Genomic DNA, 27,342 nt, shown 5'->3' with positions numbered 1-27,342 from the left:
CTAAGATAGGTTTCCAGCTTGCTGCTCCTCCCATTTAATATTCCCCATACTTACCAGTTGGGGGAAGAGCTTCTCGGGGGGAAGGTGCAGGGCCAACATATCTACCACCTGACAGAAGAGACAGAAAAGCATACTCAGGAAGGCCTGCTGGGAAAAAGCATGTCGGAAAAGACGTTTTTTGAATGAGGTGGTTCAATGAGCAACTCAAGGGAATGATGGGAATGGAAAAAAGCAGAGGCACTGATGAAGCAGCCCTAAGGGTACTGTGGAGCAAACACAATTTGTCACTACATTAATTGCTGTGGGAGTTGTAGTTTACAAGATCTTTATCTTCTTTGCCAGAGGGCTGGGGCTTTGCCAAACCACAACTCCCAGGATTTCATCGCACCAAGCCATGTCAATTAAAGTGGCATCAAACTGCATTACCTCTATAGAGTAGATCACATATTCAATAACGCCCATGCCATGCCTGCCATGTCATTTTATGTGGCACTCCTATATTTCTTATTATTAGGCATCATGGTTAGAGCAGACAACTGTAGTGATACAGTCACACCTGGAAGACTGTAGTTTGCTCTGTTTAGTCAGGATAATGGGGTTTGAATTTAGATACAAGGCTTGTGGATATAATGCCAGGCTTTATAATCTTCTCTAACATTCCTCCAACCTCAGAGCCACAAATGCTGTTGGGTTGCAATTCCCATTATCCCCAGTCTGCATCATCAAAAGTGATGGAAGTTGTCATTCAGTAACCTCTGGGGAACCAAAACTAAAGAGCCCCGGCCACTATGTAAAACAATTATAGTTAGCCCTCTGTATCCATGTATTCTCTGCACATGGATCCAACGACCCTTTGAAGACAAGCATAAGGCTGATGTGACTCTTGATGAAAATGGGTTTGATGCCCCTGGTGCCAAAGCTGATCCAAGGAATGTCAGAACTCAAGGAAACAGAGGGCATGCTGGAGATGAGGCTGACTAGAAAAGGACTAATATTCAAGGGCAAGCTGGAACCAAGCAAGACAAGGAGCCCCGAGAGGCCAAGCTGGAGAGGGCAAGGCACACGTCGTGACCCACAGAGGACCTGGGCTGCATAGTGCTTGGGGGTCTGGACTTCGGCCCTCTCCTCGATGTCCTCCTCTGTCTGCTCGTCCTCTGCGTCCATCTGTCCAGGAGGCGGTTCCGCACTCATGATGGGGAACAAGGTGGTCAGGATGGGAGAGAGGAGCTTCTGCTTCAGGATGGTCTGGAGGGCAAGAAGGAGGGAGAGATCGCCACTGAGCTGGTCTGCCCCAGGAGTCCATCTGGGATCCCTCCCAAAGAAATCAACACACAAAAGCACAAACATACCTTCAGCTATATCAGGCAAGGGCAAACTTTGGCTCTCCTTCCGGTAGACTGTTAGGAACTGTGGGAGTTGAAGTCCAAAACACCTGGAGGGAGGGCCGAAGTTTGCCCATGCTTGAGCTATATATATGCTAGATGGGAAATAAAAGACTAACTTCGTAGCAACTTGGAAACCCCTGTTGATGTATCCCATGACTCTCTTATCTACTGGATCAGTATCCACAATTTCATTCACCCGCATTAAAAATAATATTCTTTCTATGGTTTAGATTCTCCAACACAATTCTATGGTATGCATCTACCATACTGACCACAGAATGTGCTGGAAGACCTAGAATTGCTAGTCATATGTTCCCTCTGGGCATTTTCTAAGTTCTGCAGCATGATTCAATTATATGCTTCTACCACGTTGACCATGGAATGCACCAAAAAACCTAGAACTGCTGAAGAGGTGTTCCCTCGAGACATTTTCCAGCTCTGACTTGAAAATATGCTTCTGTTGGAAGTTGATCACAGACTTGTACTGCGTTAGAGTTCTCTCTAGACTTTGTGTAGGTCCACCAATGTGATTTGATGGTGTACTTTGACTAGAAACAATTCATTTTAATAAGGTTCGCTACTAACTGTGGTTTTGTGTTTCAGTGATAGGTCCAGGACCATATCGCGCATAGCGTTATACCACATTCTCAAAAACTAAATGTCAAAGATACACATAGAAAACAATGATTACTATAACTAAGAAATTAGAGCAGATGAGGTCTATCGAATGCAATTTTCTGAATAAGCATTCCAAATAACCCCAGGAAAAGACTTAAAAACCAAGACACCAATAATTCTTTTTTGGATTGGGCTATGTAATGTATGTATAAGACTTACTGGATATAGACTTTATAATTACGGTAGATTGTTAATTTTGGGGATCAGGTAGTAGGATTGATGTGCTTTGTCACTTTGACTTTAAAAATAAAAAATACAAATAAAAATTATATTAAAACACCTGCCTACAGGACGTGGCTTACCTTACTCTTGAGTTTGATGAAGAAGCTGATACAGGACAACGCTTTTACTCGGAGACTGTCGCCCAAGGCTCGATTGGAGGCTATCTACCAAATGCAGAAGTGAGAACCCAAGTTTAGTTCCTCTTCTAAAGAGAGGGGGGCACTAGGAATCAGGTGATGGTGGTGTGCAGGAAAGGTGAGCATAGTCATATTCACCTCCAGGCAGAAGCCAACGATCTCCGTGGCATGCTGGGCAATGATTGATACTTCCGTCTCCATGAGCTCATCAAGAACCTCCATCACTTCGCTTGCCTGGGTCTGGTGGCAAGAAGAGATGGTGGCCACATTGGTCACGATATGCCATGTATGGGACAGAGGTGCAGAAGGTCATGTGAGGATATGTGATAAACAGCTTAACATATGGCCATAATCACAGGCCATAACTACATGAAAGAGAAAGAGTGCATCTACACTGTACAATTAATGCAGTTTGACATTACTTTAACTGAGGCTAAAGGCTATGGAATCCTGGGATTTGTAGTTTGATGAGGCATCAGGATAAAGATCTTGTAAAAGTACAGCTCCTACGATTCCATAGCATTGAGTCAAGACGGTTAAAATGGTGTCAAACTGCATTCATTTTGCAGTGAAGATACCCCCTTGCTTGATCACCCACTATTTGACCCCTGATTTAAACAACAAGCTATAGTTAACATAAACCAAGGCTTAGCACAAGGTGCTAATGCGACTAATGTTTTCACAACTTTGCATTTTGATACTTTTTTGTGCCATTTTCCCACAGGACTGATTCAATTACTACGGCTTTGTGGAAGAATTTTTGATTTGGCAGGCAGCAAAAGAGGAGGGCAGCTCAATGGAAAGGAATGTTTTTGAAAAGTAAGGTCGGCCTGACCTCTCCTCTGGGACTAGATACAGAAACAGAAGCTATTCAGTCAGATTATTTTTTAAAAAGAGTGAAAGATAAGGAAGTGTGCCTTGTTACAGGGAAAGAGTGCAAGCACAGTGTTGTCAAGGATATGGCCTTGTTAGGTCTCACGGCTATAATTAATGCAAAAGTGGAACAGAACTGGAGCTAAGGGATTTCTTTTGCCTGAGTACACTTGGATTTAAAGGCGGGAGACAGGGAGAATTCATTTAAACCATTGAGACACTGGGAGAAAAAAAGAGAATTGAAATATTTCAGAATCTGTTTACAATAGCCACACCTATAATTGCACAGCCAGCCCTCACATTTGCAGGGTTTGGGGATGCAAGACCCCAATGAAAGTGGAAAAACCATGAATAAAAAAATAACTTTGCAGTTGACACAGGGCATTCGTGTGCATTTCTCCCAAATGCCATCTGACAGAGAACAAACAAGTGGATTAAACACATTAGACATTAAACATACAAAAGAGTTCCCACCTCGTCCACAGAGATCAGTTCTCGGATGGCTGAGAGCAGCTTAGGCACCATGGAAGACATCAGACTCTGGGAGATATAAGAGGATAAGAGAATGTGTTGTCGTTGTGAGTTTTCTAGGCTGTACAGCCATGTTCCAGAAGTATTCTCTCCTGACGTTTCGCCCACCTCTGTGGCAGGCATTCTCAGAGGTTGTGAGGTATATTGGAGACTAAGCAAGGGAGGTTTATATATCAGAAGTTTATATAACCTCTGAGGATGCCTGCCACAGATGTGGGCGAAATGTCAGGAGAGAATGCTGACGTTTTTCCCAGAAAACTCACAACCCCGGATAAGAGAATATTTGGTACGTTTGTTAACCACCTTCCCCTTCAAAGAAGGCTCTCCCGTGCCTGTAAAATTAACCAGTAACACTTCTTTAACTGGGTCATAGTCTTAAGGGACTGCAGAAACAGATCCAATTTGGAACAGACTCTTTTGCTATGATTAAGCACAGTAAACATGTCCCCAAATACCAAAATTTGACCATGGCATATTCCTCTCTAGGGATACATTGAAGAACTTGAACAAGCTGTATTTTTTTAGACTGGTTGTGTCAAAATCATTTTCATTGGGGGCCACATTAGCCTTATGGTTGCCTTCAAAGAGCTATTGAATTCATGGACAGAAAATCCATGGATACAGAGAGCCAACTCTATCTATATTGATAATATTATAATGTAATAATAATAATACAATATCATAATTGTATATTTATATTACATGTAATATGTAATATATTACATATATTACAGACTGTAATTGTATATTTATATTACATATATTGCAATATAGTGTTATAGTACAATATAGTAATATATAATGCTTATATTGTGCCATGTTAATAATATAATATATTATATGTACATATAACTTGCAAGCTGCCCTGAGTCCCCTTCGGGGTGAGAAGGGCAGGATACAAATCTCTCTCTCTCTCTCTCTCTCTCTCTCTCACACACACACACACACACACACATATACAAGGGCTATCCAGAAAGTACATTACGTTTTGGAATTAATAATGAACGAAGTATAGGAGAAAACATTTACCATATGCAGTTGAAAGCCAGACCCAAATACCACATCTCACGTAGTCCCCATTAGCGATGAAGGAGTTTTGCAACTCCTTCCCCACTAAATTCTGCCGCATGTCCTCAACCAGCCGGTCACCCCTTTCCGCAGCTGCGCAGCATCACCAAAACGCTGCGTTGCCAGCCAGGCCCCCGTTGTTGGAAACAAGTGGTTGAGGAAGCAAGTGGCAGAATTTAGTGGAGAAGGAGTTGCAAAGCTCCTTCATCGCTATGGTAAGTGCCTAGATTTGAATGGCGACTACGTGAGATGTGGTATTTGGGTGTGGCTTTCAACTGCATATGATAAAGGTTTTCTCCTATACTTTGTTCATTTTTAATTCCAAAACGTAATGTACTTTCTGGATAACCCTCGTATAAACATAGTGGTTGGTGCTCTTTAGTTTTTAATCAATTTGAGGCCCCCAATGTTACTGAATGACAACTCCCATTACTTTTAATTATCCATCATGTGGACTGGGTATAACAGGAATTGCAAACCAACAGCACTTGGAGAAAGGTAAAAGGTTAAATAGGATTTTAAAGTCAGACATCCTATCTACAAGCCTTGCATCCAAATCCAAAATGCACTCTTCTGCTTCTGACTAAACAGAATAAACTGCAGCTTTCCAGCTGTTACTGCATCACAACTTCCATCCACTCCAGTTATGTTGTCTAATGAAGAGGAACACAGAAACACGCGGCTAAAGAAGTGTGTTCTTCTTCAGGAAAATAGGATATTTATGCTTTTTTTCATTTACCCACCATCTCATCCGAGCCCAATCCAGGCACCATTGTAGTGAGGCTCCGCAAGGAATAGTAGAGGGCTGCCGGCTGTCCCCGAATATTCAGGGTCTGGTGGAAGAGGCGCAAAAGGTCCTTGTAGTGGGGAGCAAAGAGCTCGGGGTCCAGTTCCAGGGCAGAATGTAAGAGGAGCAACCCCACCTGTCGCCAGAAGAGGGTGAAAGAGGGATTTCTGGTTTAAATATCATCTATAGAAGGAAAGGACAAACTTGGGCCCTCCAGGTGTTTTGGACTTCAACTCCCACCATTCCTAACAGCCTCAGGCCCCTTCTTTTCCCCCCTCAGCCGCTTAAGCGGTTGAGGGGGGAAAGGAAAGGGCCTGAGGCTGTTAGGAATGGTGGGAGTTGAAGCCCAAAACACCTGGAGGGCCCATGTTTGCCATTGCCTGGTATATACAGTAAAATCTTTAATCTTTACTTTTACTTAATATTTAAGGAGAATGCAAACTTGTTGATGGCTCACTTCTTGAAGTTTAAGCGAAAAGTCATGAATTTCTATGCTCCCTTACACATGTAGGGGTTTAGAATATTTTAATCTGTTCTGGTGTTATTTCCAATTTTTTTTGGTAGAATGCATTGAATCTCAGCATTACCTGGCACTGGATGGGATCCCGGGAACGAGCACCCTGTTGGATGACATGAAGCAGTTGAGGCCATTTCTCTAGTGTCTCGTTCTTTAGAATGACAGCGGCTAGCTGAGCCAAACTTAAAGAGACCTTATGGCTGGAAGAGAGGTTTCGGGTGGAGGACAAAAAGAGATGAAACAGCATGAGCCCTCACTCCACTTATCCCACAATGTCCCCAACTTATTTTTTTTTTTGTGTCAGGAGCGATTTGAGAAATTCTAAGTTGCTTCCGGTGTGAGAGAATTGGCCGTCTGCAAGGACATTGTCCAGGGGACGCCCGGATGGTTGATATTTTTAACATCCTTGTGGAAGGCTTCTTTCATGTCTCTGCATGCCCGCTATCCCCGGATTCGAATCCCCGATCTGTCAGTCAGCAGTCCTGCTGGCACAAGGGTTTAACCCACTGCGCCACCAGAATTTTCTTGGCACCAATTAACAGGAAGAACTTGGAATTTTCCTTTTAGGATTACACCTCCCAGAATCCACGGTTAACATGGTCATGGTCAATAAAACAAAAACATTAACTTTTTCAAGCTCCAAGAAGGAGCCTTGCATCCTTCTCTCCTTCCATACAATGTAAGAGCACAAACATGTGTCATTTGGGAAAAAGTTTTCAAAAGCGCACTAAATTTTTTCTTAGGATATTGGGTGCATAGCCTGTAGCACGCACTTACTCTGTTTCCTTCTGCAAGACGGTCAGCACAAGCGTCTTCATCCTGCAAGACACAAGAAGACAGATGTTCATGACAACTGAACCACAGTGGGTGGAAAATGAAAGAAAGGGGCAAAAAAAGAATCACAATCAATCTCTTCTAGCCCCCTTTTTCTGTATTTGCAAGGGGTATCGTAGCTGTGACCTTCTGACTGTTTGTGGACTACAGCTCCCATTATTCTCTACCAGCTGCAATAATGGAGAGTATGATGGGGGCTAGAGTCCTACAAGACTGAAAAGTACACCGGTTCCCTTACTCCAAAACCAGAAAAAGACTTCCTTCCCCCACAGTCTCCTTCTTCAGCTTACATGTCCTGCTCAGCTCCACTGAGTTTCTTCCAGTGTTTGGTTAGGCGCCTTCTCACCAGCACAGCAGCAAGTTGACGGATCTGAGGAGAAAGCAGAGGTTGAAAAACAAATATATGAGGGAGTAAGAGAGAGAGTGAAAACCACAAGGGTCCCACTGTATGTGTATGGCATGCCTAAGAAATAATTGATATTGGAAGTTGACCACAGAATGGCAATGAACACCCAGAGAAAGAATCATCATGTCTTCCAGAACAACTCTGTGGTCAACATCTGGTGTAAGCTGACCATTTAGAGAAGGCATGGGCAAACTTCGGCCTTCCAGGTGTTTTGGACTTCAACTCTCACAGTTCCTAAGTTTGTCCTTGCCTGATATAGTCATGGTAGGAATGTAGAAATTCTCAGAAGGAACATAGTAATGAAATCTGCAAATAACCAAATCCACAAACCTTAAACCTCCAGATCTGGAGGACCAACTACACAAATTCAGGACCCCTTCAGCTGAACCCAACAAATTTTGTATTATAGTCTTGAGTTGTGTATTGGCTACACAGGAAGGTTACAGTGGAGGCTATGGGTGCATCTACACCCATACAGTTTGACCCCAATTTAACTCCCATTAATACAGTTTGACCCCAGTTTAACTCCCATGGCTCCATGTTATGGAATCTTAGGAGTTGTATTTTCACGAGGCACCAGCACTCTTTGGCAGGGAAGATGAAAGGGCTTGTAAAACTACAACACCCACGGTTTCACAGCATTAAGCCATGACAGTTAAAGTGGTGCCAAACTCTATTAATTCTACTGTGCAAATACAGCTTATGGGAGCTCAGATTTCTTCACTGACATCCATCATTGCTTGCCTGGACATGCCCAAGGCAACTATTTCTTGGGCGTGCCATAAACACACAGTAGGGATCTTGTGACTGGCACCAACAATATCTTTTTTAAAAATCCAAATCAGCTTCGTAATTTGAAGACTACACAGGAGTAGGTTTTACCATGACTTACCTGTGGATCTTGAGAATTTGACATGACATGGCTGAGATGGGATAATGCCTGAGGCTGCTTTAGGGCCTCCTTCAGCTGGGCTGTGGCCTGGGGGGCAAGACAGAAACAAAGATGAACGATCTGGCAGTCAAATCTATACAAATTCAGTTGGTAGATACAGTCGCTGAGAAAAAGGCTTAATGGGTTTTATTCAGCATTATTTGTTGTTATGTGCCTTCATGTCAAATCCAAGTTACAGTGATTCTATCCTAGTGTTTTCTTGGCAAGGTTTATTCAGAGAAGCACTGCTTTCCTCTAAAGCTGACACAAGAGTATGACTTGTCTAAGACTGTCCTGTTGGTTTCTATGGCTGAGTTGGGATTTGATTACCAGTCTTAGACCAAAAGTACCCAAATCAGACAATATACTATTGTTAGGAAAAGTTTTTTTTTTGTACTACAAGTCCATAAATCCCTGAGCCAGCATATGCCTAGAGGCAGAAAAGTCCCAAAATTCCTCAGAAAATACCATATTTCATCTAATCTAACGTGTACTTTTTCCCATTTAATGGATTTCAAAAATGGAATGTGATGTTACCTTAGATTTTTGTATTTCACTCACTACAAATCTAAGATGAATTAGGAAGTTATTACTGCAGTGTAAGTCTATGAATCCTTTACCCACCATATGTCTAGAGTTAGAAAATAATAATAATAATTTTCTTATCCACCTCTCCTCATGGCTTGAGGCGGGTTACAGCATAATTAAAACACATAAACATTGTAAACATTCTATAAATATACATATTCCTATAAAATATACATATTACAATGTATTTCTATAAAATACATATTAAAATACACAAAAGAGATTAAATGCAAGACATGAGTTTAAAATTCATGTTTAAATTCAAATTATTTTTTTGGCCCGAAAGTGCCCCAAATCCCTCAGAAAATATACACCTAGTGTTAGAAAAAATGGTATTTTTTTGGACTACAAGTCTCCAAATCTTTTACCCATCATATATTAGGAAAATTTTGACTACAATTTGTTAGTGCTGTATGTATTTTAATGTTTGCATTTTTGTATATTTTGAATTGTATACTAATGCTTTTATGACAAGCCACTTTGTGTCCCCTTTGGGGAAATAAAGTGGAGTTTAACACAATATACTAATAATATTGTATTATTATTAGTGTTATATTGTATTACGTTATAATATTGTGCTATGATAGTATATTATTAGCATAGCACAATATTAGCATTATATATTACTGTATTGTACTATACCACTATCTGCAATATGATTAGTAATATTACATATAATATACTATTATTATATATTAATATATCATACTATATTATTATACCACAATACCACCACCAGTATATTATACTATTAGTATTATACAATATATTGTACCATATCATAAGTTGTAGTATATATAATAACCTATACGGTTCAGGGTCCGGGCTGATTCCTTGGCTTTTGGCAGAAATGTCATCTACGTACAGGTGGCACCGAACTCCAAAACTCCAGGTGATCTCTCCCAGCAGTTTCATATACAGTAGAGTCTCACTTATCCAACATCCGCTTATCCAACATTCTAGATTATCCAATGCAGTCTGCCTTTTAGTGGTCAATGTTTTTGTAGTCAATGTTGTGATATTTTGGTGCTAAATTCGTAAATACGGTAATTACTACATAGCATTACTGTGTATTGAACTAGTTTTTCTGCCAAATTTGACACATAACATGATGTTTTGGTGCTTAATTTGTAAAATCATAACCTAATTTGATGTTTAATAGGCATTTCCTTAATCCCTCCTGACCCTGTTTGCCCTAAAATAAGACATCCCCAGAAAATAAGACCTAGTAGAAGTTTTGCTGAATTGCTAAATATAAGGCCTCCCCCGAAAGTAAGACCTAGCAAAGGTTTTGTTTGGAAGCATGCCCAACGAACAGAACACTAGATCATGCAGGATCGGTAAATGTACATACAATAGATTGTTGTACATGGAATTAATGGCAGTAACAAGAAATTCTTGATAGGATTCAGTTTGTCTGGTCATGCTGGTTTGTGATGGCAACTACTGTACAGTATATAATAAATGTTCTTTTTTTTTGTTCAACAATAAATGTGAATTCTTCTTCAAGGAAAAATAAGAACATCCCCTGAAAATAAGTCCTAGAGCATATTTGGGAGCAAAAATTAATATAAGACCGGGCTGTGGCGCAGGCTGGGGAGCAGCTGCTGCAATAAATCACTCTGACAATGAGGTCATGAGTTCGGCCAGCCTGTGGCAGGGTGAGCACCCGTCAATTAAAAATAAAATATAGCCCCTGTTCGTTGCTGACCTAGCAACCCGAAAGATAGTTGCATCTATCAAGTAGGAAATAAGGTACCACTTATAAAAGTGGGAAGTCAAGTTTAACTAATTTACAACGTTGGAATGAGGAAGTGAGGAAGTGCCATCAGAGTGGATGATGAAGCAGCTGCTCCCCCCTGTGGCCAGAATCGAACATCCCCCCAGGAGAAGGTTAAATTGCCTCTGCCTGTCTGTCTCTGTCTCGGTTCAATGTGTTTATGGGCATTGAATGTTTGCCCTGTATGTGTATAATGTGATCCGCCCTGAGTCCCCTTTGGGGTGAGAAGGGCGGAATATAAATACAGTAGAGTCTCACTAATCCAAGCCTCGCTTATCCAAGTTTCTGGATTATCCAAGCCATTTTTGTAGTTAATGTTTTCAATATATCGTGATATTTTGGTGCTAAATTCGTAAATACAGTAATTACAACATAACATTACTGCATATTGAACTGCTTTTTTCTGTCAAATTTGTTGTAAAACATGATGTTTTTGGTGCTTAATTTGTAAAATCATAACCTAATTTGATGTTTAATAGGCTTTTCCTTGATCTCTCCTTATTATCCAAGATATTGGCTTATCCAAGCTTCTGCCAGCCCGTTTAGCTTGGATAAGTGAGACTCTACTGTACTTTAAATAAATAAATAAATAAATAAGACACGGTCTTATGTTCGGGGAAACACGGTATTATCCGACATATTCGCTTATCCAACGTTTATGTTGGATAAGTGACACTCTACTGTAGATGTTAAATCCCTCAGCCAGCATATCAGAGATAGAAAAAGCTGCATTTTTGGACCCAAGCTCTTCAGGCAATATACTCAGAGCAGGCCTGAGCAAACTTGGGCCTTCCAGGTATTTTGGATTTCAACTCCCACCATTCCTAACAGCCTCAGGCCCTTTCCTTTTGCCCCTCAGCCGCTTAAGCGGCTGAGGGGCAAAAGGAAGGGGCCTGAGGCTGTTAGGAATGGTGGGAGTTGAAGTCCGAAACACCTAGAGAGAGGGCCCAAGTTAACTTCTGTGGGCACCAAAAGTAACTTTCCCAAGCTCTGACTCAAGCCAAGACTTTCCCAGCCTAACCTCTCCTTCACTCTCCCAAACTGATGGATTTTGTCCTGCCCAAAATCCTGTCCCTACAGTCCCCATGCTCTTCTGCTGCTCTCTACCTGTTGGATGATGGCATTGTTAGGCTGCAGCAAGGCTGACAGGATCCTCTCCAGGTCCACCGTGGCCATGGTGCGGAGGGAGGGAGGAGAAAGGGGAAAGCCCCCCCTCCACCAAGGCAGGAGGAGGGGGGAGGAGGGGGAGACACCCCCAAAGCGAAAGGTGGGCGATTGAGGCGACCAACGGAAGAAGTCGACTGAGGAGAGCTGCTGGCAGCAACAGTGCCTTGCCAGCACATGTGGAGAAGGCGAGTCACCACTTCCGGCCGGAGAGAGCGGCCCCAGTGCACCCACTTCCGGGCTTTCTCACGCCTCCCCCAAGCAAGCCTCTGTAGCTGTTTCTGTCTTCCTTGACTCTGGTTTCCATGGCGACGGGGCTGGCTGGATTTTTGCGTGGAGTAGGCCGCGGCCTACGCGCAGAAGCGCTTGGCCTACAACTCTCAGCGGCCCCGTGGAGGGCGAGATGATGAGAGTTGTACTGCGAGACTGAATAGTGGGTTGTTGTATGTCTTTCGGGCTGTGTGGCCATGTTCCAGAAGTATTCTCTCCTGACGTTTCGCCAACATCTATGGCAGGCATCCTCAGAGGTTGTGAGGCATGGATGAACTAGGCAAGGAAGGTAAAAATATATATCTGTGGAGAGTCCAGGGTGTGACAAGAGTCCTTTGACAGTTGGAAGCCAGCGTTAATGTTTCAGTTAATCACCCTAATTAGCATTGGAAAGGTTTGTCTCTTGCCTGGAGGGCATCCTTTGTTCAAAGTCATTAGCCATCCTTGGGGCTCCTCTCCCTCAGAGTGTTGTTTCCCATCTACTGTTCTGATTTTTGAGTTTTTTAATACTGGTAGCCAGATTTTGTTCATTTTCATGGTTTCCTCCTTTCTGTTGAAGTTGTCCACATGCTTGTGGATTTCAATGGCTTCTCTGTGTAGTCTGACATGATAGTTGTTGGAGTGGTCAAGCATTTCTGTGTTCTCAAATAATATACTGTGTCCAGGTTGGTTCATCAAGTGTTCTGCTATGGCTGATTTCTCTGGCTGAGTGAGTCTGCAGTGCCTTTCATGTTCTTTGACTCATGTTTGAGTGCTACGTTTGGTGGTCCCTATGTAGACTTGTCCACAGTTGCATAGTATCCGGTAGATTTCTGCAGAGGAGTCTGAATAGTCTTTTACACAACACCTCTGAGGATGCCTGCCATAGATGTGGTCGAAACGTCAGGAGAGAATACTTCTGGAACATGGCCATACAGCCCGGAAAACATACAACAACCCAGTCTTTTACACACATTCCCTCAACTGCGAAAAAGAAAGGCCTCTACACTGCCATAGGTTCCAGATTATCAAAGCAGATGATCCACATTACAGTAGAGTAGACTTGGATGTTTCGGCAGGCCTTTGGAGATACAGTCATTAATTAATCCGCCCCAGAGGGTTTTTAATAATCTATCCCGTTTTTATTACGATTTTACCATTTATGCGTTTTAAATGCAATTTTTTATCCTGTATTTTTGTTTTAATTGATATATTGTACTAGCTATGCCTGGCCACGCGTTGCTGTGGCTAGGACTTAATTTTTCTTTTTCTTATTGTTGTATGAACGTAGAGGCGTGAATGAGAGGTTGTGCTGTCAATTTTCGAGGTTCTGGGGCGTTTAGTTTAGTTGTTTTGTCCGGTACCATGATTCCATTACCCTTTTATATATATAGATAGCTATGCCTGACCATGCGTTGCTGTGGCTAGGACTTAATTTTTCTTTTCTTTTTGTTGTATGAACGTAGAGGCATGGATGAGAGGTTGTGCTGTCAATTTTCGAGGTTGAGGGGCGTTTAGTTTAGTTGTTTTGTCTGGTGCCGTGATTCCATTACCCTTTTATATATATAGATTACTGTTTTATCTTTTTATAGTGTGATTTGTATTACGTTGCCTATGTTTTGTTCTATGTTGTTTGGGCCTCTGCCCCATGTAAGCCACCCCGAGTCCCTGCGGGGAGATGGTGGCAGGGTATAAATAAAGTTTTATTATTATTATTATTATTATTATTATTATTATTATTATTATTATTATTATTAGAGTCTCACTTATCCAACGCAAACGGGCCGGCAGAACATTGGATAAGCTAATATGTTGGATAATAAGGAGAGATTAAGGAAAAGCCTATTAAACATCAAATTAAGTTATGATTTTTCAAATTAAGCACCAAATTTGTTATACAACAAATTTGACAGAAAAACTAGTTCAATACGCAGTAATGCTATGTAGTAATTACTGTATTTATGAATTTAGCACCAAAATATCACAATGTATTGAAAACATTGACTACAAAAATGCGTTGGATAATCCAGAACATTGGATAAGTGAGTGTTGAATAAGTGAGACTACTGTATTTGCTTTGAACTGGATTATATGAGTCCAGGCTGCAGTCTATGTTGCTATTTTTCAGCAAAAGTACGAGCAATGAATATAGCAATTGATGCCTTGGTTTTAATAATTGTCATGTTATGTTGTATTATAACTATGTTATTATACTGTGTTTTAAATTTATAGACTGTTTTTCTTATGTAAGCCACCCCGAGTCCCTTCAGGGAGATGGAGGCGGGGCGGGGTACAAGAATAAAGTTATTATTATTGACAAGATAGATATGCTGGATTTCGTATCACAAAATCACAAGTCGAACACTTCCCAAGTGTTTAGGACTGTGTGATGTATTTTCGGATGATGCGTGAAGATCCCAGTAGGGTGGCCTTTTGCAGATGGCAGATTGTAATTTTGTCAATGTCTCTTGTTTCCAAATGCCAGCTGAGATCTTTTGGCATGGCACCCAATGTGCTTATCACCACCGGGACCATCTGCACTGGTTTCTGCCAAAGTCTTTGAAGTTCAATCTTGAGGTCCTGTGTTTTTCCTATTATTATTATTATTATTATTATTATTATTATTATTATTATTATTATTAAAAGCAGGTAATCTGGGTTTTATATGGCAGTGTATAGGCCCTTCCACACAGCCCTATATCCCAGAATATCAAGGTAGAAAATCCCTGAGTGTGGACTCAGGTAACCCAGTTCAAAACAGATACTGTGGGATTTTCTGCTGTGATATTCTGGAATATGTGTGGAAGGGCCCTAGATGGTGCCTGGAGTTAAACCACTGAAAGGTCGGCGGTTCGAGTCCTGGGAGTAGGGTGAGCTCCCACTGTTAGTCCCAACTTCTGCCAACCTAGCAGTTTGAAAACATGCAAATGTGAGTAGATCAATAGGTACCCGCTCTAGCGGGAAGGTAGTGGCGCTCCATGCAGTCATGCCAGCCCCCAGACCTTGGAGGTGTCTGCGGACAATGCCAGCTCCGGCTTAGAAATGGAGATGAGCACCAACCCCCAGAGTCGGACACAACTAGATTTAAAATGTCAGGGGAAAACCTTTACCTGTTTAAATAGTATGTTTAATAATAACAAACCTCTAAGCCTCCAGTTTCGCTCATAGGAGCTCATTATGGAGTTGAAGTCCAAAACACCTGGAGGGTCCAAGTTTGCCCAGGCCTGATCTGGAAGATGGCTTGATGCCCATTTAGGTCCAAGTACTTGGGAAATGACCCAAGGAAACTAACATGCTAGTGGCTTCGGAGATTTGAGCCTTGCATGACTGGAGACCAGGGTTCAAATCCCCGTTTGACCTTGAAAACCCCACTCTGTGACTTTCCTGGAACGAAAGTGACGCTCTCTCAGCCTCAGAAAACTCCCACCTTAAACTTCCACATTTCCATGGCTTGTTATGGGGAGGAAATGAGCTAAAGCTTACCGCAGGCTAAACAACAAGCAGGGAGCAAAGTCCATGGCTTATTGAACTGCTCCTGGAATGAAAGCAATAAAGTACGCCATCTTTTGCACTTTTTACAGATGGTATAATACAAACCATCCCATGGATCTGTACAAAGATTGGGAAGAGCCCCAAAGGCCAGAGGTTGTAGATGAAATCTATGGCGAAAAATGCCCAAAATTTACCCAGAAGAATTGCAGTATCTTACTATATGTTTTTTGTTTCACTTGCATTTGGGGATTTCTACAATGAGCTTTTAACACAACCTTTACTATTGTATTGTGTGTGTGTTTTTCTAATTGCTTGGGTGAACTTGTTTAAAAATCACCTTGACTTTGAATTTGTTTTGATGAGTTTTAACTGTGATTTTTTTAGTGTTGTTTGTGTTTAGTTCTGTTTTAATATTTGCATATTTATATATTTCAAATTGTATACTAATGCTTTTATGTTAATCTGCTTTGAGTCTCCTTTGGAAGAAATAAAGCGGGGCATCATCATCAACAACAATAATGATGATGATGATGATGCTAAATCACCTTGACTCAAGATCCCGTTATCAAAAGGTGGGATATAAGTGGCCCATAAATTTGGAATTTTCTATCAAAACCTTCATGACTACAAACACATTTCTTGAATGAGAAAACAGAGGTTATTATCAAGACGTTGAATATCATTATCTGTTGCCAAACCTTATATTTGTGTGAATAGGTACAGCACAGGTTTTGTCCGTGACATTTTGGAGAAAAAAAATCAGTTTGGGAATGAGGACCTGTATGTACAAAAGAGCTGGGATGACAAATGTAGCTGTTAAGATTCTGTATTGATAAAAAAAGTCTTTGAGGTTTTCTGCCACTTTAGATTTTCTTTTTATTAATAAAGTTTATTTTCAAGATCTGTAAAAAGAAACGGTCGGACCAGAAACGAAACAAAACAAAACAAAAGCATCAAATTAAAAAATAACCCAACGTCAATCCTTCCTAATATACATAACTTCTTATATATATATTTTCCATATATAACTATAGGCATTTTCTTCACCTGGGTGGGAGGGGAAGGAAAGGGCATTTCCCCCAAACCCATCCTTTAACAGCGCCAGGCACCATGGGATACAAAGGACATGGAAGGAGGGAGAAAATATATTTATAATTCAGGGATGATGGGGCCATAGTGACCGGATCCCACTGAAAAGTGAGCCTACAAGGCCCCTTTCTCCCTCCAGCATGCAAAGAAGAGGGTCCTTACAAACGGCAGAGAAAGATCCACCCAGAAAATATATTTATATATGTATCTCCCATCCCAAACAAATCTCCTCCAACAGCGGAGGGATCTAGCTTTTAATTTCTGGATGGAAAATCATGTCACTCCAGGTAATTTTGGGCAACAGCTCCCAGCAGCCCCCACCCTTCATGAGGAATGATGGGAGCTGTATTATAAAATGGAGGTCCACATTCCTTAACCTGGCACATGCTAGGTATGTTAGACTACAACCATCATTCTACTATAGGCAGCCACAAGGGCCATTAGTGATGTGAGTTGTAGTCCAAAATATCGGGAAGGGTGAAGGCCACCTTAGTCAGGAAATTCTCTTCCAGATCCAGATAGGATAGTGCCAGCTGGTGCGCAAATTATTTTCTATGAAGCCGGCCCTGCCGGCTCGTCTATACTTTAGGTGGCATGAATTAAAACAAACAAACAAACAAACTTGATTGGTTGGGACCTGTCACCCAATTGCATAAGAGCTCTGAAGGAAGCAAACCATAACTGACCAAAAAAATCTTTTTACAGTTTCCAATTGTTCAAGAATAAGGGCCAAACTTGCCTTTTAGGAAGCAGACAGGTCTGATTAAGTTACCTTGGCTTTTACTGATTGACTAGATTGCATCACTGATAGAAAGAGAAATCCACAACTAATTGGTTATATTTCCACCATTGAATAATGAAATTTGTGACCACTCCCACCCCAGTGCAAAAACTGATGTTTTTGATCAATGAAAAATAAAATGAATGCACAGCAATATTTAGTATTTGGCCAGATTTACAGGGTTCACGGATAAGCTACTTGTCCCGATCGACAGGAGAGAATTTGGGAATGCCGTTTCCCTTTTGTCTTGACAATCCGTTGCCAGGGTGGCAATCTAGGAAATCTGCAAACAATTCTAACCAATAGAAGGAAAGACCATAGAAAGCCAAAATATTCATATCTCACTTGAGATTCCAGCCAATGGAAAGAGAGGGCTACTGGCCTTCTTTTTAGGCTAGTTAATCTGCAAAGAACGCTGCAATGGAAGATATCACTTTGAGTCCCACCCATCCTAGTCAATGGGAAATGACCCAGTGTTGGGTCAGTCCATTTTGAGGTTGACATAGATGTAGCGGATGAACTTCAGGGAGGCAAAGAAGGAGATGGTCCCCAGCATCAGAAAGAAGACGTAGCCTGTGAGCAAGGAGTAGCCAAAGAACTCCACCGTCTGGACCGCACCAGACATGTTGGAACGCCGCGAGTAGTAGAAGACGGAGTAGAGGAAGATAAAGAGGCCCGTGGAGCCAGTACTCATCACAGAGCGCCACCACCAGCGGTAGTCCTCCCCGGAGAGCTGGAAGTAGGTGAGGGCAATGGAAATGCAGGCTCCAACACTGAGCAGAATGGCAAAAACAAAGAAGAGAATCCCGTAGAGCGTGTACTGCTCTCGGCCCCAGACAGTAGCAAATATATAGTAGAGCTCCACGGAAATGGCACTGTCAAGAAAAAAAGGAGACAATGTCAGAACTACGACAATCATCCAGAACAATCTACTTTTCAACCTTCTAAGAAACCCTCCTCACACCCCAACACATCATTTTTCCAGAATTATTCTTGCCCTTCTGTTTGGCTCTCTGGATTCACAGGAGAATGGTTCCACAACTCTGCATGCATACAAATCCTATTAATTGTGGATTTGGTCCCATTAGATAAAATGGAATTATATGTATAGTCAGCTTTCCACATTCATTGGTGTTAGGGGCTCAGGAGCCCCGTAAAAATGAGGAAAATGTGAAGCAACATCTCTAGAAATTCTGGATCCACCAGCATGACTATGGACAACTTTTACGAGATGAAGATCATGGAATTATGCTGCAGAACCTAGAAATGCTTAGGAAAGTGCTTTCTCTAGGAATGTCTAAGTCCTCTAGCGCAACTGGTAGAACGTGATCAGAGAGTCACATTGTAGAACCTAGAGATTCCCATAGAGAGCATATTAATCAAATCTATGAATCAAATAAAGTATAATCCACAAATGTGGAGGGCCAGCTGTACTGTATTTGGAAAGCTGCAGAGACAGGAGGCAGGCCTGAGGGTCTCTGAAACTCCATAATCTCCATCTCTGCAAATCCTGTAGATACTATGCAATTTTTGAATCCATGGCTGATTGAACCCATGGGTCCAAAGCATATGGATCCAAAGGGCTGACTATATTGCTATGTAGCAGGTCATTATCTTTCCCATTATAAAGATGGAGAAACTGAGACAAAGACATGTGCCTAGGTTTGACATTTCTGAGACTCCATACTGGGGGGTGTGACTGTCAAGAAAAGGATCTCTCATTAAAGTCAGATATGAGTCAAGGAGCAAGAAAGGTAGCCAGTTACACAGCTTGCCCCTCTCCTCTCTTACCTGAAGGGCAGGAATCCTCCGATGGTCATGTGTACCAAGGTGGACTTGTACCAGGGTTGCGAGGGGATTTCCCTGGCAATGTTCTTGGTGCGGCACGGTGCGTCGAAGGGGCCAGCTCGGTTCTTGCCGAAGATGCCCCCAATGACAGTCAGGGGGAAGCCCACCAGCAGCCAAACCGTGAGCAAGAGAAGGATAGTGGTGGCCGGAAGCGCCTGGGTCGACCCATTGGCCCAATGCACCGAGTTGACCACGCTCCACGTCAGGAAGAAAGGAGCTGAGAGGGGAAAGGAAAGAGACACTGGCATCAGTAGTGACCAATGGAGATGGCATATTGAGGAGCAAGCCGTCCATGTGAATCTGCAGAATCTGCTGTACTATTACTTGTCACTGTTATTTTTATAAAAACAATTGCTTGACCTTTAACTTCTTTTAATTCTATTAGTTTTTATTTTTGTATTATATGAATATGTATCAGGCAGGGGCAAACTTGGGCCGTCCGGGTGTTTTGGACTTCAACTCCCACCATTCCTAACAGCCTCAAACCCTTTCCTTTTCCCCCTCAGCCACTTAAGCAGTTGAGGGGGGAAAGAAAGGGGCTTGAGGCTGTTAGGAAGTCCAAAACACCTGGACAGCCCAAGTTTGCTCCTGCCTGATATATACAAAGTTGAGTCCCTTTTAACCTCTCAAAGGCCTGCTGAAATAAAATGATAGACAGGAAGAGAAGTCAGGCCTCTGGGAAGGGTGTTTCAGAGCCTAGGATCTGCATCCCTGCTTATTGTGCTTGTGAAGGTGGTGCGAGTGAAAGAAGGATGCCTTCTGAGGAGCTCAGGGCCTGGGCAGGCCCATATGGAGAGATACGGTCTGTCAGATACCCTTCCCTTCAGCTGTATACAAGAACTCAACCAAATGGGACCTTACCAGAGAAAAGGCTTGTTGTGAGCAGAATATTCCAGACCCAACGTTCTCCTCCAATTTGGCGATAGAAGTTGCTGGAAACATAGCCAGAAATGCAACAAGTGAGGGCGTAGAGGAGGATGGCAGCTGAGTTGATGGCTCCATGCCGGTGGACGTTGAACATGCCCAACAAAGCCATCACGATGATTCCTGTGCCCAAGGCCAGGAACTGACTGCCCACGCCCAGCACGGCGCAGAGGAGGCTACGGCAAGGGGGGAACCGGAAGACGTCTGTGTGAATGATCTTCCACCCATTATCCCCCTGGTCAAAGTCATCCCCCGACGATGAGGAGGAGGCCTCCTCGTCCAGGTTGTAGCGAGCCAGGTCATTCTTCAGAACCCGCATAAGGATGACCACCACAAAGCCCACCAGAAGAAACACCAGCACCATGGAGTTGATGATGGACAACCAATGGATCTCCAAGGTGCGGGGGAAAAACCCATCGTCCCCACCACGGCTGCCGCGGCGTTCCCCTCGCCGCTCTGAGGCAGTCTCGGACCAGCGGACGCTGTAGGTGTGTGTGATGGAGAGGCTGCTTTGGACGTCGTCAAGGCTGGTGGGCTTGACGTTACGGACGCTGACATTGGCGTAGATGATCCGGTCTCCGTTCCACTCCAGGTGGAAGTCCAGGTGGGTCCAAAGCCCAATCTTGTGGCTGTGGGGCAAGAAGCCACTCTCCTCCATGTAACCCACAAAGCCACGGAGCGGCAAGTCATCCACCACAAACTCGAAGTAGTAGAGTTCTTCAATAGCTTGACGGAGGCGATCCACCTGACAGGAGAAAGTTAAGAAACTATTACCAAGTTTGATTGGGTCAATTTTATTGTTATTAATGTATACTTTTCTGTATTTTGTTGTATTTGTATACTGTTGCACTACTGAGTGCTTTTTGTGAGCCGCCCCGAGTCCCTTCGGGGGATGGTGGCGGGATACAAATAAAGCTGTTTTATTATTATTATTATCATCATCATCATCATCATCATCCTTTTTAAAATTATTAGTAGTATTATTTATTTGTTTAATCTCATTTTTTTTTCAAGCCCTGGGACTTAAAGGGGCTTGTGAAGATTTTTAAAAATGCAAACAAAAAAAGCAAACAAAAAGCACACAAAGATATAATAGAATCATTCATTGAGTTGGAAGAGACCACACAGTCCAACCCACTGCTATGTAAGAAAATACAATCAAAGCACTCCTGACAGATGACCAACTAGCCTCTGCTTAAAAACTTCCAGAGAAGGAAACTTCACTGTATTCAGCAGAAGAAGTTCTTAATGTTTAGATGGAAACCAGAAATATTTGTACTTAGATCTAAGAACAAATATTTGTACTTAGATTCACTTTGTCTCAGCAGTTTCCTCCTAAGGTATTTATGAGGAGGTTTGCCAAGAATTTCCTCTGAGGCTTGGAAAGCCTGACTTGCTCAAGACCATGCAGTAAGTTTCCATGGCTGACCAGAGATTCGAACCCCAATGTCACAGAGTCTGAATCAGTTACACCATACTGCCTCTTTTAAAAACATGAAGGCTTGCTATTATAGGTTAAGCATTCCTTATTTGGAATTCCGAAATACAAAACACTCCAGTATCCAAAACTATCAGATGGGCAGCTGAGATGGTGGCTCATTTGTTTTCTGATGGCTCAATGTACATAAACTTTGTTTCATCCATAAAATTATTAAATATATTGTATGTAAAATTACCTCCAGGCTATGTATATACAATGTATGTGAAAAACAAATGAATTTTGTGTTTAAACTTGGGTCCTATCTCCCAAGGCATCTCATTATGCAAATACGGGCATTCCAAAAGCCTTTTGGGTAATGTTCAACACATATTACAATGCAAACAAGCCGGCCACATTTAAAAATAAACCCATTCAAAAGATGGAAGGGGGAAGTTCATAAAGCAGCACACAAAAACCCTCACATGTCCTGACATATTTTCCATGCCAGTTCAATCACTTAGTGGTACTAGGAAAACATAGTAAGGCATCAGAATTGGAAAAAATGGTGAGTTTAAGCTCTAAAACAGGGGTCCTCAAACTTTTTAAGTGGAGGGCCGATTCATGGTCCCTCAGATTGTTGAGGGGCCAAATTATCAATGAAAAAAAATGAACAAATTCCTATGATCACTGCACATGACTTGTTTGTAGTGCAAAAAAACAAAAAACAAACCCCAGCAACAATTACTTATTTATTTATGTATTACATTTATACCCCACCCTCTCTCACCCCGAAGGGGACTCAGAGCGGCTTACAAATTGTATGTACATACAATATATTATATTATTAGCATAGCACAATATTAGCATTATATATTACTATATTGTACTATACCATTATACCGTAATATTATTAGTAATATTACATTTAATATATAATATATAATTAATATCATTATATTATACAATATTATTATATTGTATTATTATTATTAGCCACCCTGAGTCCCCTATTGGGTGAGAAAGGTGGGGTAGAAATACTGTAATAAATAAATAAATAAATAAATAAGTATTATATTGTATTACATTAAAATATTTATTATCAATATTATATGTATACACAATATTTATTTTTTATTACAATATATGATATTATTACCATATCATTCATTTACTATATTTCATTTACAATATTGGTAAATGAATAAACAATACAATATTTAAAAATAAAAATAATTTTAACCAACATACTGTAAACTTATCAGGATTTCAGTGGGAAGTGTGGGCCTGCTTCTGGCCAATGAGATATTCAAGTAGGATTGTTGTTGTGCCTTCAAGTCATTTCAGACTTTGGGTGAGCCTAAGTCTAAAACTAGGGTGGGGGCCAGGTAAATGGCCTTGGAGGGCCGCATCTGGCCCCCGGGCCTTAGTTTGGGGAACCCTGCTCTAAAACATGTAAATCAATATAAGTATGTTCAACAGAACCAGAAACATGAGAGACTCACATAAGCATAGAATTGAAACTAAAATGCAGACTTTCTAATTGGGTTTACCTCTTCAAGCGAAAGCCTCTTTTCACAGAGGACCTTCTTCTCGACGTTCTCGCGGAAACGGATCTCGTACATGGACTCGGCCATGCGGTCCCCATCCAGCACTTCCCCCAAAGTAAGGCTTTTGTGGCGAATGTTGTCCGGCGAACACACGGGGAGCTGGTAGTAATGGTAGGTCTCCTGCGGGTTGTGGTAAGGCCCAACCTTGTTGACATAAAGCATGACTGCCTCTCCTTGCTTGTAGTGCCCCTCCGAAGAGGCCGTGGAGAAAAGGAAAAGGAGGGAGAAGAGGAAAGCGAGGGATGGGTGATGGGCCATTATGGGGAGAAAGGAGGGATGGGAGCTGGGCTGCAATTTGGGGGGAAGGAGAGAAAGCCAAACATTAGCCATGAAATATTCCCAGGTACAATAAAAATCCCACATTGCAGAACTCATAACCAGTTTTCCTTACAAGGGAAAAATAGTTTCTCCAACCTGGAGAATCTTGCAAATTCCTAGAGATGATAATGCTGCAGGGTGACTCTATCACAGGCATGGGCAAACTTCGGCGCTCCAGGTGTTTTGGACTTCAACTCAAAAAAATCCCACCTAGAGCTCACACAGAGCATCCGCTTCATCGGGGCCATCCTGCACTCAATAAACCAGAAGGCCTATCTACCGAAGATCACTTTCAGGCATTGTGCACTTCTGTCCTGAGAGCCTTACAAAAGAAACAGATTACGGCAAGGAACCTCCAATCCATGTTAGGGCACATGGTGTCCACAACATTAATAACACCAATGGAAAGACTAAGAATGCAGCTGCTGCAAGCCTGGTTTCTCAGGGCGTTCCGCCTTTCCCTAGACAATCCATGAGCCAAGTTTTTTTATCCCGCCCACAGTACCTCAGTCACTTCACTGGTGGACAGCACGGGAGAACAATTGTGTAGGAGTGCCTTTCCAGCCTCCAGGCCCATCAAAGACCCTGACTACAGATGCATCTCTGCAGGGCTGGGGAGGCCACCTCGATGACTTTTCATCACAAGGAATCTGGTCACCTCAAGAGAGGTCTCACCATATCAATTTTCTAAAAATATTGGCAATCTGGAAAGCCCTCAAAGCTTTCAAGCAGCTGCTTTGTACAAGTTCTTACGGACAACACAACCACAATGTTCTATATCAACAAGCAGGGCGGTACACAGTCCCAAGGCCTTTTGTCTCTTGACCATCCAGATGTGGGACTGGTGTCTTTTTGTTGGCAGTATATCTGCCAGGGGAAGACAATTGTATGGCAGACCACCTCAGCAGGACCCCTCACAACATACACAAGAGGTTCAATGCATATTCAAGCAATGGGGCACACCGAGCAGAGACCTTTTTGTGACACCAAGCAATGCCAAGTGTCCTCTCTTTTGCATGCGATAAACACAAAACAAGAGCAAAGGCTGCCTTGAGGATGCTTTCCTCTTTACATAGCACCGCCACTTCCTCTATATCTAACTCTACTACTCCTTTTCACCATATGCTAAGGAGGGTTAGGACCACCCGCAATAAGTGAAAATCCGTGAAGTAGGGACACTATATTTATTTTAATATGTATACATTATTTTAGTAGTTATACACTATTTTAAGTCTTTATCAACCAATTGCGTGTTGATAAATGGCCTCCTTCTCCTCCCATTGCCGCTTGGGCTCCTTTTCTCTCCCTTTGGCTTCTCCTTCCTCCCTTCCTTAGGCTGTAAATTGTAATTTTTTATGATTTATAATAGTTTTTTAGAGTTTATTGAAAAACCGCAAAATAGCGAATCTGCGAAAAGTGAAGCGCGAAGTAGTGGGGGAACACTGTATTTATGTAGTGGCATTGAATGTTTGCCGTATATATGTTGTGCTCCGCCCTGAGTCCCCTTCGGGGTGAGGGCAGAATATAAATGTTTTAAATAAATAAATAAATAAATAGATACACGTTTCCACCAATTCCTCTTATGACAAGGGTGATATTTATTTATTTATTTGCGACATTTATATACCGCCCTTCTCACCCCGAAGGGGACTCAGGGCGGTTTACAAGTATATATACATACAATATATTATATTATACAACTATATCGCAATATTATTAGTAATATTGCATGTAATATAAATATACAATTATAATAGTGAATTATAATAATTATTACATTGTATTACATCATAATATTATTAATATTACATGTATATTGAAGATCTGGAGAGAGCTGAAGTCCAAAACACCTGGAAGGAGGGCTGATGCGTGGTATGGTGGACTCCAGGCCATGCCAATGAGGGATCCTGGCTGGAGCCATCAGACCTAGGACTATGTGGGGGGAAGCTGAGGAATCATCATGCGTGGAATGCCAACCTGGGGGAGCCTCTTCTTTCAGGCACTGCCTTTGGGGATACACCTCTGCAGGTGATGCCACCTGCCTCCAGGATCCTCCCCAGCCTGGCTTAGTCCTGAGCTCCAGCAAAGCAAGCCCCCATGCTGCTGTTCCCCACCTTCTTCCCAAACCCTCCAAAAACCACCCCAGACCCTGTGACTGCAACTCACCTGCCTCTTTAGAGCTGTCCCTGGCACTGCCTGGGGGTCCTCGGATTTGTTTCCTGGAGCCAAAAATAAAAAGGGAGGGGGCTCCAAACAGGCCCCCTTAGTGCAGCAAACCGGGGTGCCAAAAAGGTGAAGGGGAGGAGCAGGGGTGGCTTCTCTCAACCCCAGAGACTCCCCATGGCTGTGCCTGAGCCCTCTCCTCCCTTCAAGCCCGCTCCCACACCTTTCCTTCCCATGCCCTCCGCTTTAGGACGCTCGAAGGCGACCGTGGCGCGTTTCCTGGAGGCAGGGATGAATCACGCCAAGCGCCACAGGCTCAGAACGCCTCGGGGTCCTTCAGGCGATCTGCGCGGGCAGCCCCGGCCACGTCCGTCGCTTGCTTCCGCCCTCACCCGAGCGCGGCGGCTTCGGTGCCCGTACTAAGACGTACTTCCGTGTTTGGGTCTTTTTTTTCGGCTCCATAGAGACAAGAGGGAAAAATAAAACGGGCAGGAGGTGGTTCTGTTATGGCCCCGCCCACCTCTTAAAGGGGCAGAGCCTTTTATACAGCCACAGAAGGAAAGCAGTCTAGGAGAGAAGTGGTTATGGCTTTTTAAAGGGGCAAGACTCTATTTTTAAGAAACTGAAGAAAGAGAGGGATATTTTATTTATTTATTTATATCCCGCTTTATCTCTCCAAACGGGGGCTCACAATACAAAAACATTGCAGGGAGCAGCCAGGCTTTGAAGCTGCAAGGACATTCAGTGATTAATTACAACATTCACACTTGCCTCCAACAGACAAGAGTTATTTCTCCCACCCTGGACATTGCACAGTTATATAAAAGCAACATCCCAAATATAAGATTAAAATACATTAAAAACCTGCCCCAAGTTCTATCTTCATCTAGGGCTGTTTTATCGTTTGCTTTTTTAAAAGTATCTATAAATGTCTGTGTGTGTTAGGAAAGTGTGAAGTTCTAGTATAAACAGAATATATAATATATAATATATTGTATATACTTATAATAATGATAATAATACATGTAATACAATATTATACTAATAATAAAATAATAAAATAATATTAATTATATATTATATATTAAATGTAATATTACTAATAATGTTACCATATAATGATATAGTATAATATAGTAATTTAATGCTTATATTGTGCTATGCTAATAATATATTTTAAGTACATTTGATTTGTAAGCCACTCTGAGTCACCTTCGGGGTGAGAAGAGCGGGATAGAAATGTAGCAAATAAATACATAAATAAATGCCACACAGACTTCACAACCTCTGAGGATGCCTGCCATAGATGTGGGAGAAATGTCAGGAGAGAATGCTTCTGGAACATGGCCATACAGCCTGGAAAACTCACAGCAACCCAGATATAAAATTATAAACCTGCTCCAAATTCCATCTTCATCTAGGGCTGTTTTATCGTTTGCTTTTTTTAAAAGTCTCTATAAATGTCTGTGTGTGTTAGCAAAGTGTGAGGTTCCAGTATAAACAGATTTTATATTTGCACATATGAAGCCGCCCTTTCTAGTAATTACAAA

General features: G+C 42.1%; 2 protein-coding genes across 2 annotated transcripts in view; both read right to left on the bottom strand.

Moving 5' to 3' along the window:
* The window catches only part of ipo4 (importin 4), a 29,378-nt gene extending 17,239 nt beyond the window's left edge, over positions 1 to 12,139 (bottom strand). Inside the window, exons 1-11 of the mRNA XM_062957277.1 lie at positions 11,845 to 12,139; positions 8,331 to 8,417; positions 7,323 to 7,402; positions 6,976 to 7,017; positions 6,269 to 6,398; positions 5,638 to 5,817; positions 3,770 to 3,835; positions 2,561 to 2,662; positions 2,366 to 2,449; positions 1,084 to 1,245; positions 55 to 108 (exon numbers count right to left, since the gene is read on the bottom strand). Of these exons, the coding sequence (XP_062813347.1) occupies positions 55 to 108; positions 1,084 to 1,245; positions 2,366 to 2,449; positions 2,561 to 2,662; positions 3,770 to 3,835; positions 5,638 to 5,817; positions 6,269 to 6,398; positions 6,976 to 7,017; positions 7,323 to 7,402; positions 8,331 to 8,417; positions 11,845 to 11,913 (1,056 nt within the window). The 5' untranslated portion in view covers positions 11,914 to 12,139. The remainder of the gene's footprint in view (positions 1 to 54; positions 109 to 1,083; positions 1,246 to 2,365; positions 2,450 to 2,560; positions 2,663 to 3,769; positions 3,836 to 5,637; positions 5,818 to 6,268; positions 6,399 to 6,975; positions 7,018 to 7,322; positions 7,403 to 8,330; positions 8,418 to 11,844) is intronic.
* A 4,354-nt stretch (positions 12,140 to 16,493) lies between these two features.
* tm9sf1 (transmembrane 9 superfamily member 1) overlaps positions 16,494 to 27,342 on the bottom strand; it is a 36,927-nt gene continuing 26,078 nt past the window's right edge. Inside the window, exons 10-14 of the mRNA XM_062957060.1 lie at positions 25,796 to 26,038; positions 23,255 to 23,599; positions 20,222 to 21,029; positions 19,304 to 19,577; positions 16,494 to 18,387 (exon numbers count right to left, since the gene is read on the bottom strand). Of these exons, the coding sequence (XP_062813130.1) occupies positions 17,994 to 18,387; positions 19,304 to 19,577; positions 20,222 to 21,029; positions 23,255 to 23,599; positions 25,796 to 26,038 (2,064 nt within the window). The 3' untranslated portion in view covers positions 16,494 to 17,993. The remainder of the gene's footprint in view (positions 18,388 to 19,303; positions 19,578 to 20,221; positions 21,030 to 23,254; positions 23,600 to 25,795; positions 26,039 to 27,342) is intronic.

The sequence above is a fragment of the Anolis carolinensis genome, chromosome 6, assembly GCF_035594765.1.
Source record: "Anolis carolinensis isolate JA03-04 chromosome 6, rAnoCar3.1.pri, whole genome shotgun sequence".
Classification (NCBI taxonomy): Eukaryota; Metazoa; Chordata; class Lepidosauria; order Squamata; family Dactyloidae; genus Anolis; species Anolis carolinensis.
The sequence above is the reverse complement of the archived record's forward strand: the minus strand, read 5'-3'. Positions and strand labels throughout refer to the sequence as shown.